At 37.0% G+C, this 13864-nt stretch overlaps 2 protein-coding genes across 4 annotated transcripts in view; one reads left to right on the top strand and one right to left on the bottom strand.

Annotated features, from left to right (window-relative positions):
* The first annotated feature begins 4172 nt into the window (after positions 1-4172).
* tecrl2a (trans-2,3-enoyl-CoA reductase-like 2a) lies at positions 4173-12769 on the top strand. 3 transcript variants are annotated; one of them, XM_051882536.1, is made up of 14 exons: positions 4192-4299; positions 6968-7092; positions 7362-7412; positions 7504-7555; positions 9120-9164; positions 9673-9776; positions 9856-9971; positions 10080-10185; positions 10398-10470; positions 10547-10590; positions 11265-11322; positions 11401-11489; positions 11578-11623; positions 11723-12769. In XM_051882536.1, exons 2-14 carry the CDS (start codon positions 7087-7089, stop codon positions 11848-11850), a joined length of 918 nt encoding a protein of 305 aa, XP_051738496.1. In that variant the 5' UTR covers positions 4192-4299; positions 6968-7086; the 3' UTR covers positions 11851-12769. The 3 variants fall into 3 exon arrangements, with proteins under 3 accessions (XP_051738495.1, XP_051738497.1, XP_051738496.1); XM_051882535.1 differs by lacking the exon at positions 6968-7092 and having other exon boundaries at positions 4173-4299; XM_051882537.1 differs by lacking the exons at positions 6968-7092; positions 7362-7412 and having other exon boundaries at positions 4173-4299.
* Positions 12770-12914: 145 nt separating this feature from the next.
* The window catches only part of abca4a (ATP-binding cassette, sub-family A (ABC1), member 4a), a 35004-nt gene continuing 34054 nt past the window's right edge, over positions 12915-13864 (bottom strand). The window contains exons 49-50 of the mRNA XM_051882534.1: positions 13500-13749; positions 12915-13118 (exon numbers count right to left, since the gene is read on the bottom strand). Of these exons, the coding sequence (XP_051738494.1) occupies positions 13002-13118; positions 13500-13749 (367 nt within the window). The 3' untranslated portion in view covers positions 12915-13001. The remainder of the gene's footprint in view (positions 13119-13499; positions 13750-13864) is intronic.

Consider the following 13864-nt stretch of genomic DNA (forward strand, 5'->3'; position numbering starts at 1 on the left):
TTTTCTCTAATGAGCCATCTTAAACAGCCCAATGGAAAGCAGATGGTGAGGGAAGCAAATGAACAGGTGTTGGTTAGTTCGGATGAAACCTGCATGAGTTCAGGCAAAATTACTAGAGAGATGCGAAACAAAACACTGACACTTCACAAGCCTCGAGATTGAAATCCTATCAAAGATATCAAAACGGAGTGAGAGACGGCAGACATCTCACTAAAATCAAAGGGAACACCAAAGAACATAGAGACTTATAGATATGCAACAAAGCCATGGGCTAAAACAAACACCATCATACATCATAAATAACATAAATTACCCAAAGGCAGCACCAGCACAATACATGGTTAAAATAGATAGCAAGGGCTGAAAACAAAGAATACAGATGGCAACTTTCAAAAAATTCTCTTTAACTTTCAGGGAAATGGTCTTCTCATAATGTCAAAACAGCCAGACATTATTCAGAATGATTAAATGAATTATTGAAAATGCTCAAATTAAAATGTCAGCTTCACAAAAGCGTCATTATTACAGGCTTTAAAATTACATTGAGTTCATTTTTTTGATTATATTGCAGGATTATTAAGTTTTCTATTATTAAAGATAATCAGGGCAGATTTTAAATCAAAACTGACTCCTTACCTGGGCAACTGAAATTGGCAGTGCTTTGAGATGCTAAGAAGATAATAAGCAGCAAAAACTGAGGATATAAAAGAAACATATTTAAGATGCAGACCAAGTAGATTTGTAGGTTCAAGGCCATAACCCTTGACTGCTGTGAACTGGAATAACAATTAAAAAAAAATAATTAATTAAACCTTTAACTAAAGACCTAAATGTTCATTTGCAAGTTTTATAACACCATAAACACTTTCAGAAGGCCATCTTTAGAGTTCTTTCGAAGTTTCGAAGATGAAGGACCCTAGGTTCAGGGTTTGGCTGATTAGCATGGCCCAATTAGCCCCTGTTGGTAGATGCCATAATTACACCATCTAGCATGCATTCACAATTAGTCCACATAAACTGCCACTGAGATAAACAGAAATTTTTACCAATAGCTCCAAGTATATGAAGGCACTTTCTAAGTTCCTCCACAGTTGAAGGATTGCAGAAATCACAGATGTTTTAACAAGATTACAGCACCCTCTAGTGGCAAATTTAATAAGTACTTTTAATGTCAAACAGAGTGTGATAAAAGATCTTTTCCTGCTCAACTACCTTGTTTTGAATAAATTCACCAATACGTTCATATTTCACGCTATTTGTCAGTTAGAAACTTATAAAGTTGTTACACAGCCCTTTATCAAATAAACACTCTCTGGACTGTACTTGTGTGCTCATTTTGCCCTTGAACGCTGAAGAGGAACTCTTTCTCTCAGCCGACATCCTGTTCACTTTCCCTGAAGTGGCCTGAGTGCCTTTGGCAATTCAGAGTGTCTCTTCAACTGAACTTCACATCTCAGTGGCAGCTGGGTCAGAGATTCTGTGAGCGGGGTTGCCTGTGAGGCTGAGCAACCACAGACGTGAAAAAGATGAGAAATAGAGAATTCCCATCATGATAGGGGAGCCAATCTGACCTTGAGAGATGTCACCTGGACTTCTGAAGAATAAAATCTATCTATCTATCTATCTATCTATCTATCTATGGTTGTTACAGTTCAGAATGGCAGCAGATGCTGTCATGGACACTGAACGTGGTCAGGACAACAGATATTGTATGTGAGCTCTCTGAAGTGCTGGCAGCTTTCTGAATACATGCTTTGCACTCAGAGTTTGCTGGGCTGAGACCAAGGGCCCTTTGCCTCTGCACTACACTTGAACAAAGAGTCAAGCTTCAATCACCATGTCTAAGCCACCTGACGTGACTAGACTCAATTGACAACAAAGACAGAAAAAGCTGTAACTGTGCAACACATAATGAACATGGAAATAATTGGAAATAAATGCAACAAAGTGTCAACTCTTTCTCCTGCTTTGGCTGTTTTTATGCACTTTTAAGGTCCAAAAAAAAAAAATAATGATGCCTTTTAATGTTCTCACTAAGGCTTTTGAATATGATGGCATATATACAAAATTATATTAACAAGTTGAAGTAAAATATCTAGCTTCTGCCAGACCGCCTTCCATATTCAAGTTACGAAGAAAGTTACACTTTTTCCGTAAGTTGAATAGGGAAGGTGTAGGACGTAGCGTAAGCTTTTTGAACTGCGAGAGTTTTACACTTTTTTCGTAAGTTGAATATGGATTTTAATTTATAACTTGGTACATATGGATTTTTTTTTTTTTTTTTTTTTTTTTACACAAACGTATTGCTTCGCTTCAGAAGGCCTTTATTAACCCCCCGGATCCGTGTGGCATATGTTTATGATGGATGGATGTGGATGGAGACACCTTCTTCAGTTCATACTCGTTTGGTAACGCTTACTACCATTAGCTCGGATGCGTCAGGATATTTATTAATATTTCTCCGATTGTGTTCATCAGAAAAAAGAAAGTCATAATACACCTAGGCTTGAGGGTGAGTAAATCTTAGGGTAATTTTCATTTGAAAGTGAACTAATCCTTTAATTACTCACCCTCATGTCGTTCCACATCCGTAAAACCTTCGTTCATCTTCGGAACACAAATTAAGATCTTTTTGATGAAGTCCGAGAGGTTTCTATTCCGCCACTTTCAAGGTCCAGAAAGGTAGGAATGACATCATTACAGTACTCCATGTGACTCCAGTTGTTTAACCTCAATTTTATGAAGCGGCGCGAGTGCTTTGCGAAAAAAAAAAAAAAAAAAAAAACAGAATTTACCACTTTATTTACAAAATAATATTATCCAAAGCGTTCATGCAACAATGTCAGCTCTCGCGTGAACCCAAAATGCATGCATCGTGAAGCTCTCGTGAACGTGTTGCAGATCAATATTAAAGTGGTAAATTACTTTCTTTTTTTTTTTTTTGCGCAAAGCACTCGCGTCGCTTCATAAAATTGAGGTTAAGTCACTGGAGTCACATCAAGTATTTTAATGATGTCATTCCTACCTTTCTCGACATTCTGGATCTCTATGGAGGAACAAAAAGCTCTCAGACTTCATCAAAAAGATCTTAATTTGTGTTCCGAAGATGAACGAAGGTCTTACAGATGTGGAACGACACAAGGGTGAGTAATAAATGACAGAATTTTCATTTTTGGGTGAACTAACCCTTTAAATATGGATATTTTTTTACACAAACGCATCGTTTTGCTTCAGAAGGCCTTTATTAACTCCCCGGATCCGTGTGGAATATGTTTATGATGGATGGATGTGGATGGAGACACTTTCTTGAGCTTCATACTTGTTGGACCCGTTCACTGCCATTATAAAGCTCGGATGCATCAGGATATTTATTAATATTTCTCCAATTGTGTTCATCAGAAAGAAAAGTCATATACGCCTAGGATGGCTTGAGGGTGAGTAAAGCTTGAGGTAATTTTCATTTGAAAGTGAACTAATCCTTTAATGACAAAATTTTCATTTTTGGGTGAACTAACCCTTTAAATCCAAAGTTGTATACACATTTTATATTTACATTTTTTAAAGATATTTATTTTTTAAGCTCTGTAGAATAAATTCTTTTTTTATATTTACCAAATGAATGCCTTGAATTTCTCTCTTTGTTCATGATATATATTTTTATTTATATGTTTTTTTATTAAAGAGTTTATAATATCCGGACATTGTCACATCTCAGACATATTAAGCAATGCGGAGAGAAAAGGGCGCTGATATAACATTTTGATTGAACCATGCCTCCCTCTGCACAAATTAGATGGCACTAAAGTATATTGCAGGCAGTTGCACAGCAGAAAAAATGCTGCCAAAGTAGCCACTATCAGGCTACACAACACATTTTACTCTTATCTCTTGATTGCTTATACATTTTCATAAAATCTATCTATCTATCTATCTATCTATCTATCACTGTTATTTTTTAAAAAGTGTTCATCTAAAACACTGGCAGAAATCACCCATTCACATTGGGTTAAATTTGAAGGCCTGCAGACAAGGATTACAGACCAAGACAGGTCTCAAGAACGTATATGCTCTATTCAGACAGAAAGAGCAGGAGATTAAAGACAGGAGAAAAAAGACAGAAAAAAGCAGAGGCAGTAGGAGGGGGAGAGTGTGGGAGGGGAGATGGAGAGTGAGAGACGAAGGTTAGAATGGAGAATTAACACTGGAATTACCACAGGAAAGGACGGAGCTGCCTGTCCAACTCGGAGGGACATTACGTCAGACAAGGGCCCCGGAATGAGCAGAACAATATTTTTTGAGGTAAGGCATCAAGTTAATTTACAAGATTACATGCTTTTATACAAACTTTAAACGATGGGTGTCGAGGGCCATTCATTTCTGTTTCTAAAGAGTAAATAGCCTCATTCCCTCAGTAACAATGCAAAGAGGAGGAGATATTTCACTATGTGTGGGTTTACCAGAACATAACTAAATCTGAACCTTCTGATTTAATTTGAAGCCTTTTTTTAAATTTATATAAAATTTATATAACATGAATCCATGACCTAACCATAAATATAAGTGATGGAAAAAGTGATTAAATATGTTAAATATTAGGCTAATTAAAAACAATCAGCATTTTTTTTTTTTAAAGCTAAAAATTTGTTTTACGTCAGCTCTCAGTTCCTCCAATCGGGTGTCATACTGTAAGAGCAAATTTGCTGTATGCTGGTTTGCTTTAATTTTACGCTTGCTGAACATAAACAAGTAAATATAATTCAGCACATAACCGACAGGCCTGTCATTTGAGGAGGATTAATGACCCTCTCAGGCATTTCCACTGCCTACTATAAACACCACGAGACTGCTGTGCTATTGATTAACACACGCTCTATATAAACTAACATTAAACAACTTTCAAATTAAATGTACAGAAATCAAATATTTAAATGTAATGTACCAAACTGATTTCTATCAGAAAGATGTAAGCAAAGAGAGAGAATGGACAAAAATCGAGCTTACAGTGTGGATGCAGAATTATGTCATGTTTGAGCCTGGTACATTCCTCATCATTACTGCTGTATTTACAGTACTGGGGGGATGGGTGTAACAGAAGCAGGACGTCCTGTCAATAGCACTCAGAAATCCACAGAGTGCTTTATTGATTACTTTGCCTGATTGAAAACAGGACGATTTTACTGCTTGGTCTTTATACACGAGTATGACGGTGAGTAAGTCATATAGTTTACTATAAGAAAAGGCAGAGTGAAAATAAGAATTTTCGGAAATATCTCCAGTCCAAACACTTCATGTGAAGTCACCTCCCAAATAAAACAGGTTCAGAATGAGATACTCAAATTTTGATCAGATTTCACAACAGATTAGGATGTGCTATGAGGATGAGGATGTGAGGACTATGAGGATGTGCTATGTGCTATGAGTAGCTTCGCATCGTACCCTTCAGCCGTGACTTATTCACGATACAGCACAGCCTCTCGTACCTTATTGCTTTTATAAAACGGTTACCACACAATACAAATATTAAAGCCAAATATATGTATCAATGCAACTATCTTGAAGTAAACTTTCAATAAAAGCCTTCCTTCCGCCGGAAAAAATAATCCCTGACCGTGAACAGCAACAGAAATTACATTATTACGCCATTAGATGGCGGCAAAGACTGTCTTTATAAGTGTGTCAGTCAGTAGCGAAGACTTTCACACTGAAAAGACTGAATTGTTGTGAACACGGAACAAGACGCAACTGACAAATGCTTTGACTAGCGCTGTCAGTCACGGGAAAACCCCTTAACTGTTAAAAGGACAAGATAATACATCGGACATTTAAACAGATTTTTTATTACAATCAGAATCAAAGACGGGAACTAACCGTTTTATAAATCTAGCTATATTATAAATTACATAATGTATGCAATGAGCAACAGTAGAGTGATGTTTGCTTTATTGAATATTTATATAATTTATAAATATTATATTACACAGCTTAAAGTTGTCAATGATAATGATGTTTTCGCTCCTGCCATAAAAAAAGAGTTTAGAAATCTCCCTGTTGAATTTAGACAAGTGGATCAACATCAGTTCTGTAGAATAACTTCAACCACTCCACTGGGATTCTTTCTTTAAGTTGAGCATTAGGCTATGTGTCCATTAGAAGATTATTACACTAGCCAGTATAAGAGCAGTTTCAGGGTGACAGCTCTGCTGAGCTCCACAATATGTAGTGCTTTCAAGGCAAATTGCAGCAGACTCAACTCACAGTGCATACTCTGTAGATCAACGCTGACACCTTTTAATTAAGATTAAAAAGATCCCTGTTCTGCGGAATTCAGAGCTCAGACTGGTCAGAAACGGATAATGGCAGAGAGTGTTGTTTTGGGATGATTGATGAAGTGAATACAATGAGCTAAACAGGGCCAGACCTGTCAAAACAGAAGCTTTGATCAATAAACAGCGTCTGGACTGTGCTGCTCTCATTAGGCGCTCATTGGCTTCTGTGATAGCCTACACAAAAGCTGTTTCAGAATGAATTCGGATATTCACTTCACAGCAGGTCATTTGTGATCACCCAAGGGGAGATGTGTTGCAAATTATTCCTTAAAGGGTTAGTTCACACAAAATTTAAAATTCTGTTATTAATTACTCACCCTCATGTAGTTCCAAACCGTTCATCTTCGGAACGCATTTTAAGATATTTTTTATGACATCTGAAAGCTTTCTGACCTCTGATAGACTGCAACATTATTTCTGCTTTCAAGGCCCAGAAAGGTAGTAAAGACATTGTTAAAATAGTCCATGTGACTACAGTGATTCAACCTTAATGTTATGAAGCGACGAGAATACTTTCTGTGCGCAAAACAAAAAAAAACGACTTTATTCAACAATTTCTTCTCTTCCCTGTCAGTCTCCTATGCTGTTCACATGAAGTCACATGGACTATTTTAATGATATCTTCTTTACTACCTTTCTAGGCCTTGAAAGTGGTAAGAACGTTGCAGTCTATCGGAGGCCAGAAAGCTCACGGATTTCATCAAAAATATCTTAAATTGTGTTCTGAAGATGAACGAAGGTCTTACGGGTTTGGAACGACATGAGGGTGAGTAATTAACAACAGAATTTTCATTTTTGGATGAACTAACCCTTCAAACTCTCATTATTTTCTATTAATATGAAACTATGTAAACAGCTACATTTGATTGCTCAGTTGTCAGTTATGTGATGCATCTTTGAAGCAGAAAATTCTGGGAGAAGTTATGGGCAGCTTCACCCTTAAGCTAGACCTTCAGTGAATTAACTTGATTTATGTTGATTGAATTAAAAAAAAAAAAGTATGCTTCATAGTGTCTTTGCCATGCAATCTTCCAGGTAAAAATTCTAGATTCAAATACCAAAGAACAACTCTGTTTTCTTGACAAGGTAAGTAGATTTTACCACTATCAATGACAGTGACTGCTGCACTGCAGCTAAAACTTAAAGGTAAATTATTTTATTTTTGTTTTTAATGCAGGTTGAACCCCATTCAAGCATAGGTGACATTAAGAGTTTGTTTCACAAGTCATGTAAGTTTTACCTTACCGTGGCATCGTATTATTGTCATTTTACCTGGTCAATTATGAAAGGTTACATTTTACCTCTACTCCGCTTCAGAGTCCTCATCACCCTGTCGATGTTTATTTAATAAGGAACTGATGGCGGGCCTTTGAATTATTAGAAAAATAATGCACACCCGAAGTGGTAATGCGGCAACAACGTGAAACGTGCATTTGTATGGGAGAGAGAAAGCGAGAGGAAGAGAGCGTGCTTTCCATAGTAAATAAAAGGTCATTTAGTTTCAAAACATGGAAATAGTTTGTCATTTTTATCCTATTATTTGTCCCTGTAGGCTGACATTTGTCTATTTTAACACGCGGCCAATCACCAAATAAACAAACTGAGCGATTTCTGTCTCTCCATTGACAGTCTACGCAACCAACACTTTGACGCTTTAAAAATTTCATAAAGAGATTGTAAAACTAATCCATACGAATTGAGTGGTTTAGTCCAAATTTTCTGAAGAGACATAATCACTTTAAATGATGAACATTTTGAATTCAGGCTTTTATTCACATATACACTGATCAGCGAACATAAACAGAAGCTCAACCGAACCTGCTTGACGCGTGAGAACAAACCTCTTCCGGAAGCTCAAACGTGCTGTGTAACACACGAGAATGAACATTGGTTCCCGCACGCGTAAGGCGAACATGAGCTTCTGTTTTCCACAACTGATGTGTGCGCTGATGAATGTTTATATGTAAATAAAAGCCTAAATAACATCTGTTCATCATATAAAGCGATCATGTCTTTTCAGAAAATTTGGACTAAACCGCTCAATTCATATGGATTAGTTTTACGATCTCTTTATGAACTTTTTAAAGCATCAAAGTGGTCGTTGCATAGGCTGCTAATGGACGGACAGAAATCTTTAAAAATATTTTAATTTGTGTTCCAAAGATTAATGAAAGTACAGGTTTGGAACAACATAAGGGTGAGTAAATAATGACAGAATTTTCATTTTAGGGTGAACTAAACCTTTAAGTTATTTTCAGTAAAATCGATACCTGAGACGCCAGTTGTGTTTGTACGGTCCGCGTTTGATCGTTGCGCCGGTGTCATGATCAAATGGGTCCGCTTAGCTACTCTGTTGGATGAAAGGCCTTTTAACGGGTACTATTCGGTAACTGATTGGTTGCAGTTCCGCGTTGTTATGGGGTGACGGTTAATATGAGGAAATATGCAGAACCAAGGCTCTGGAAATACCCGAATGCCTCGATTGACCAATCAGAATCAAGTATTCCAAAGCGCGTGATAAACAATTATGTACTTTGAAATTTCAATGTAGGACAGGTATTAATAATATAATATGTTTATCCCAAATGTTATTTAATATTTGTCTATATATATTTGATTGTTGAAAGTTTAGTGATTAAATTATCCAATATCTTCAGCCTCTTTTTATGACTTAATATTTGATATACGATAAAGTCGTTACATTATTATTATTATTTATTTATTTTTATTTATTTTTTTTGCACATCCGAAAAATGTATGTAATATTGTATGATTTTTCTGTCTCACTGTCAGATCCCAAATGGTATCCAGCTAGACAAGCCCTGAAGCTGGACCCCAGTGAGTATACAAAAACAAAAAATTCCAGAAGATATCTTTACAGGGGTTTACGTTTATACTATATGGCTGTGGGATTCAATATTTCATTCACAATTATAACCACACGCTTATTCAGTCCTGCTATTCTCATCTCTGTTTCTTTAGAGATAACCAAGAAAATATTTCAGGACTTGCTATTCCTTAGTAGAAATGGAATCATAAAAATTCTTTCATCTGCTCCATTTCAACCAATTTCTAAAGCCACACGTTGAATTGAGGGATATTATTCATCTATGCTGCTTTTAAAAACTGACCAGATGAAGGCAACTCAGTAGACAGGATGTTACGCAAACATTGAACTCAGATATGCCTTGATATCATGCTACCTCTGTAGTGCTTTTCAAGGCAGCATTTTCAGGTTTCAGAAAGCATAAGTGCGAGCTGCTTTGATGCAGCAGGACCAAAACCTATATTTTCCTAAAACTAACACTAGCTGTAACAAATCTAGTTCTGCATTTGTGGTTTTTAGAAGGAAAAGCACTGAGAGATGATGATGTACTACAGAATCTGTCTGTTGGGACCTCAGCGACCATGTATTTTAGAGACCTTGGCCCACAACTGGGATGGACAATGGTAAGAGTGCTGGAGATTTGCAAAATGTAATTCTGACAGTATCAAACATACGATCTTTAAATACATCAATTCTCTGCAGGTTTTTCTGGCGGAGTACACTGGTCCCCTTCTGATATATCTCCTCTTCTATGTCCGTGTCCCATACATCTATAGCCACAAATACACCTTCACCTCCAGCTCTCATACTGTGGTCAGGTACATTCTTTAAAAAAAAAAAAAACACCTTTTGTGCTCCAGAAGAAATAAAGACATATGGATTTTGAAAGACATTAGTAAATAACACAATTTTCATTTTCTCTTCAGTTTGGCTTGTGCTTGTCACTCCTTTCACTATATTAAGAGGCTATTCGAAATAGTATTTGTGCATCGGTTTTCTCAAGGCACTATGCCTCTCAGAGCCATTGTAAGGGTGAGTGTTCGGTCACACGTGATCTGGTTTTCTACTGTGCCAAATGAAAATTAGTCTGAGAAGTAATTTGTCACCCTTGTTTACTTCAGAAAGACACAGTAAAATGATCATTGAATACAGTTCTGACATTTTCTGAGTAATTTTACCAATTAAACAATACAATTATGATAGTGTTGAATACTTTGTTGACTGGTGATTCTCTGAATTCACAGAATTGTGCATATTACTGGGGTTTTGCAGCATGGTTAGCATACTACATCAATCATCCTCTCTACACACCACCATGTGAGTACCAGAAGAGATAAACATATTTAATACTCACTTCAGTTTGATACATTAAACATACCTTTATGTTTTACAGCATATGGAGAGAAACAGATCAACTATGCACTAATTATTTTTGTGGTACGTGATGTTTCTGTTTTAATAAACACCACATAGGTTACAGTGTGGTCCAAAAATCTGGTATCACTTTAAAAGTCTAATATATAAATCAAAACAGAAGTATTTTCACTAGTGCTCTCAGATTTTTGGGTCCCATTTTATACAAATATATATAAACAAAGATTTTATATTGGAAGACGGTGCACTCTACTATGAATGGGAGAAAGTGCAACACCCATCATTGCGAATAAGCCCCGCCTTCCAAATGAAAGAGCCAATCGTTGATTAGTAAAGTCATCGCGTCACTGCAGCTGCCGTTAGAAGCTCAGGCAGCGTTCTCAGACTCGCGCTCATGACTGCGCATGCGCATTGGCTGGTCTTGCATGAAAAACTTTTTTAAACGCTATTTGAATATAAGAAACAAGCTTTATGATACTGTTGTTGTCAGATTCCATTTGTGTTTTTAAAAATTGAATTTAATCATAAGCTTAGTGAACAGTTTTGGAGCTGCACTTGGATGGGCTCCGACTAAATACAAGCCACGCCCTCGTGCTGTCGTCAGCCTCGAAACCCCAAGTATTTAGTCGGAGCCCACTTTGGCTGACGTTTCAAAGATGGCCGCCGAGTGAAATGACTTTTCTTAAAGGGACTTTGATATAAATGAACAAACATGAAGTATCTTGTTTGTGTTTCAGTTATGCGAGGCAGGTAATTTCTCCATCCACTGGTCATTGAACAGTTTAAAATGTGAAGGTGAGTGCAGTATGTCAAATTTCAATTGCATTACAGCTTGAGATACTCGTGTATGACCCTAGTTTTTTTGTTTAAAAGGTACAAAATGTCGGAGGTTCCCACATCCATCCAAAAACCCTTTTACATGGCTCTTTTACTTTGTATCATGTCCCAACTACACATATGAGGTAACAGCAACATTGTAATAATCAAATGTAATACAATTTCCACTACCTCTGCCTGACCCATCACCTCTTTGGTTAAATTTTCCATCAGGTGGGTGCTTGGGTGGGCCTGTCCATCATGACCCAGTGCGTTCCAGGTGAGCAACTGCCATCAAACAGTTGTCAGCTTTGTGATGCTGATTTATCTGGTATACACAAAGCTACAATTATTTTTATTTATTTATTTTTTTTGGCAGTGGCTCTCTTCACACTTGTAGGTTTCATTCAAATGACCATCTGGGCCAAAGGAAAACACAAAACTTACATCCGAGAGTTTAAGGATTACCCAAATCTCCGCATGCCAATCCTCCCCTTCATCCTCTGACATTCATATATACCGACTTCAGGTCAAAATCACTCCAGAGACATTATGATTTTGGCTGAGAGAACTATGACACATCTGAACAGCTGCATGGAAATGAAGCTGATTTCTGACACCCTCTGGGCAGGATTATGAAAGTTAAATCCTCTTTTCAAAAATATCTCACGGTTATCATGCAAGATGATGTCGCACATTGTTGTGGGTACAATGGTATGCTACTTGGGATTTGAAATAAGCAGATTTGTGGGAATTTGTGTTGACGCAATATATTTGTGTGGGTTAAATCATTACAACAGCCATCCATGTGCAATATACAGAACTCTATCTCTGTAAACCAACTACTTCAGCATGAAAGAAAATCGTTTTTCTTAAACACAGGGAAACACTGAGCTACATCAGGGAATTCAAAACTATATTTATATGAAACGTTTTGGGTCAAATAAAAATAATTAGTTTTACCTGAAATCTCATTAACTGGTTTAAATGGTTATATAACCATTAAACAAATATGTCTAGACTGTATTGAAAATGGTAGCATTAATTCTTGACAAGGTTCACAGTGAGCGACAACATTGTACCGTTTTAATAGTATTATTTTGGTGAATTTTTACAAAAAGAAAAAAATCAACTTTCTACAATTCCATTTCTAGTAATTACAAAATTAAAAATGTAACATTTAGTTCATTTACAGCAATTGTTTGTATGCTACTCTTTTCTAACTTGGCAAGAATTCTTTAAGCTGTGACCTGCAATGTGTCACAATGCAATATGCATTTCAATAGCAATAGCCTTTGCAATAAAATCTATTGCATCATTTGATTTGTTTTTAAAACAAAATTCTTTGTAAAAAAAAAAAAAAAAAAAAAAAGTGGTATTAATAATAAATATCACTTTTGATAATAAAGTGCTACAGTATTCATAAGACTAACTCAGTCCAGTTCTGTCTGTATTTTGTTGTGGTTTTCATTGCATTTCTATATAAAAAGGCCAGTCAAAGAAGGTGCGCAAAGCTGTTATGGCGTAAACGATCAAAAGTCTCTAACTGAGTGTTTTGTAAAGAAGAAAAAAAATCATCTCCTTTTCTTTTATGACTCTTTTGTGCGCCCCTGCAAGATGACTCCAATTGACCCACTCAAACGACCCTCTGCAAGCGTTCAGGCTTTCGTTTTCACTGGAAAGACTCTCATGTCCCGCCGGGCACCGGCTGCCCTCGGGTGCAACACAATGGCATCATCTTCTCCGGATTGGTGCTTGGCGAAATTCACAAACACCTACAGGGAGTGAAGCAAAGAGAGCGAGACTACATAAGAAGCCAAAATGCCCTCGTTCCAGTGCATTTGTCACATGCAGGCATGGAAAGAAATAGTGGCGGTTACAAGATGGATGGATGCTCTTGACAATCTTCTGACCCTGAACTGGACTGTTCTATTCTGCGCTTGTCTAGTTTGGGACATCCTGTCTCAGAAGTAGGAGAGTTTCACCGATAATAGATCTCTCTGTTTTGGACTACATAAAGGGAATCATACATTTTATGATTCTTAAACTTAAATGTCTACCATAAGTATATACTGTCAAATATTTCAGTAGTTGTCATTTAATTGAAAATCTAAATGGTAAAGGTTTATCTAGGCCAGTAGGATTATATGAAATACCTGGTCCAGCGTTGTCTGGGAAACTGAGTAATCCTCAATATTCAGCACTTCCTTGTTGGCTAAGACAAGCTGGAAGATTTTGGCCAGAGAGGAAGAAGCGATCTCGTACTGTAGAGTATTATAGTGTTTCTCCCTCTGAATGCAGCCTGGAAATGTGCTCTCCATGAATGCTTCAGCCGGGTTCAGATCCGGGACTGTGCCTGCTTTGGCCGCCCTGATTTTCATGGTGATCACGTATCCATCACCAAATCTGTAGGGAAATGATTATAAGAGATGTTCATAGAATAGCAATGCAAAAACAAAATGATGAGACTGCAGAAAGTGTGTGTAACTGGAAATTTTCATGTGAATAAAATTTGTGATCT

This window comes from Ctenopharyngodon idella, chromosome 23, assembly GCF_019924925.1.
Source record: "Ctenopharyngodon idella isolate HZGC_01 chromosome 23, HZGC01, whole genome shotgun sequence".
In the NCBI taxonomy this organism is placed as follows: domain Eukaryota; kingdom Metazoa; phylum Chordata; class Actinopteri; order Cypriniformes; family Xenocyprididae; genus Ctenopharyngodon; species Ctenopharyngodon idella.

Excerpts from the sequence above, each read along its gene's own strand:
- tecrl2a (XM_051882535.1), top strand. The coding sequence starts at position 4,276 with ATGAGCAGAACAATATTTTTTGAG. Across the intron at positions 7,413-7,503 it reads AACTCTGTTTTCTTGACAAG|GTTGAACCCCATTCAAGCAT; the intron begins GTAAGTAGATTT and ends TTTTTAATGCAG. Across the intron at positions 11,624-11,722 it reads CATGACCCAGTGCGTTCCAG|TGGCTCTCTTCACACTTGTA; the intron begins GTGAGCAACTGC and ends TTTTTTTGGCAG.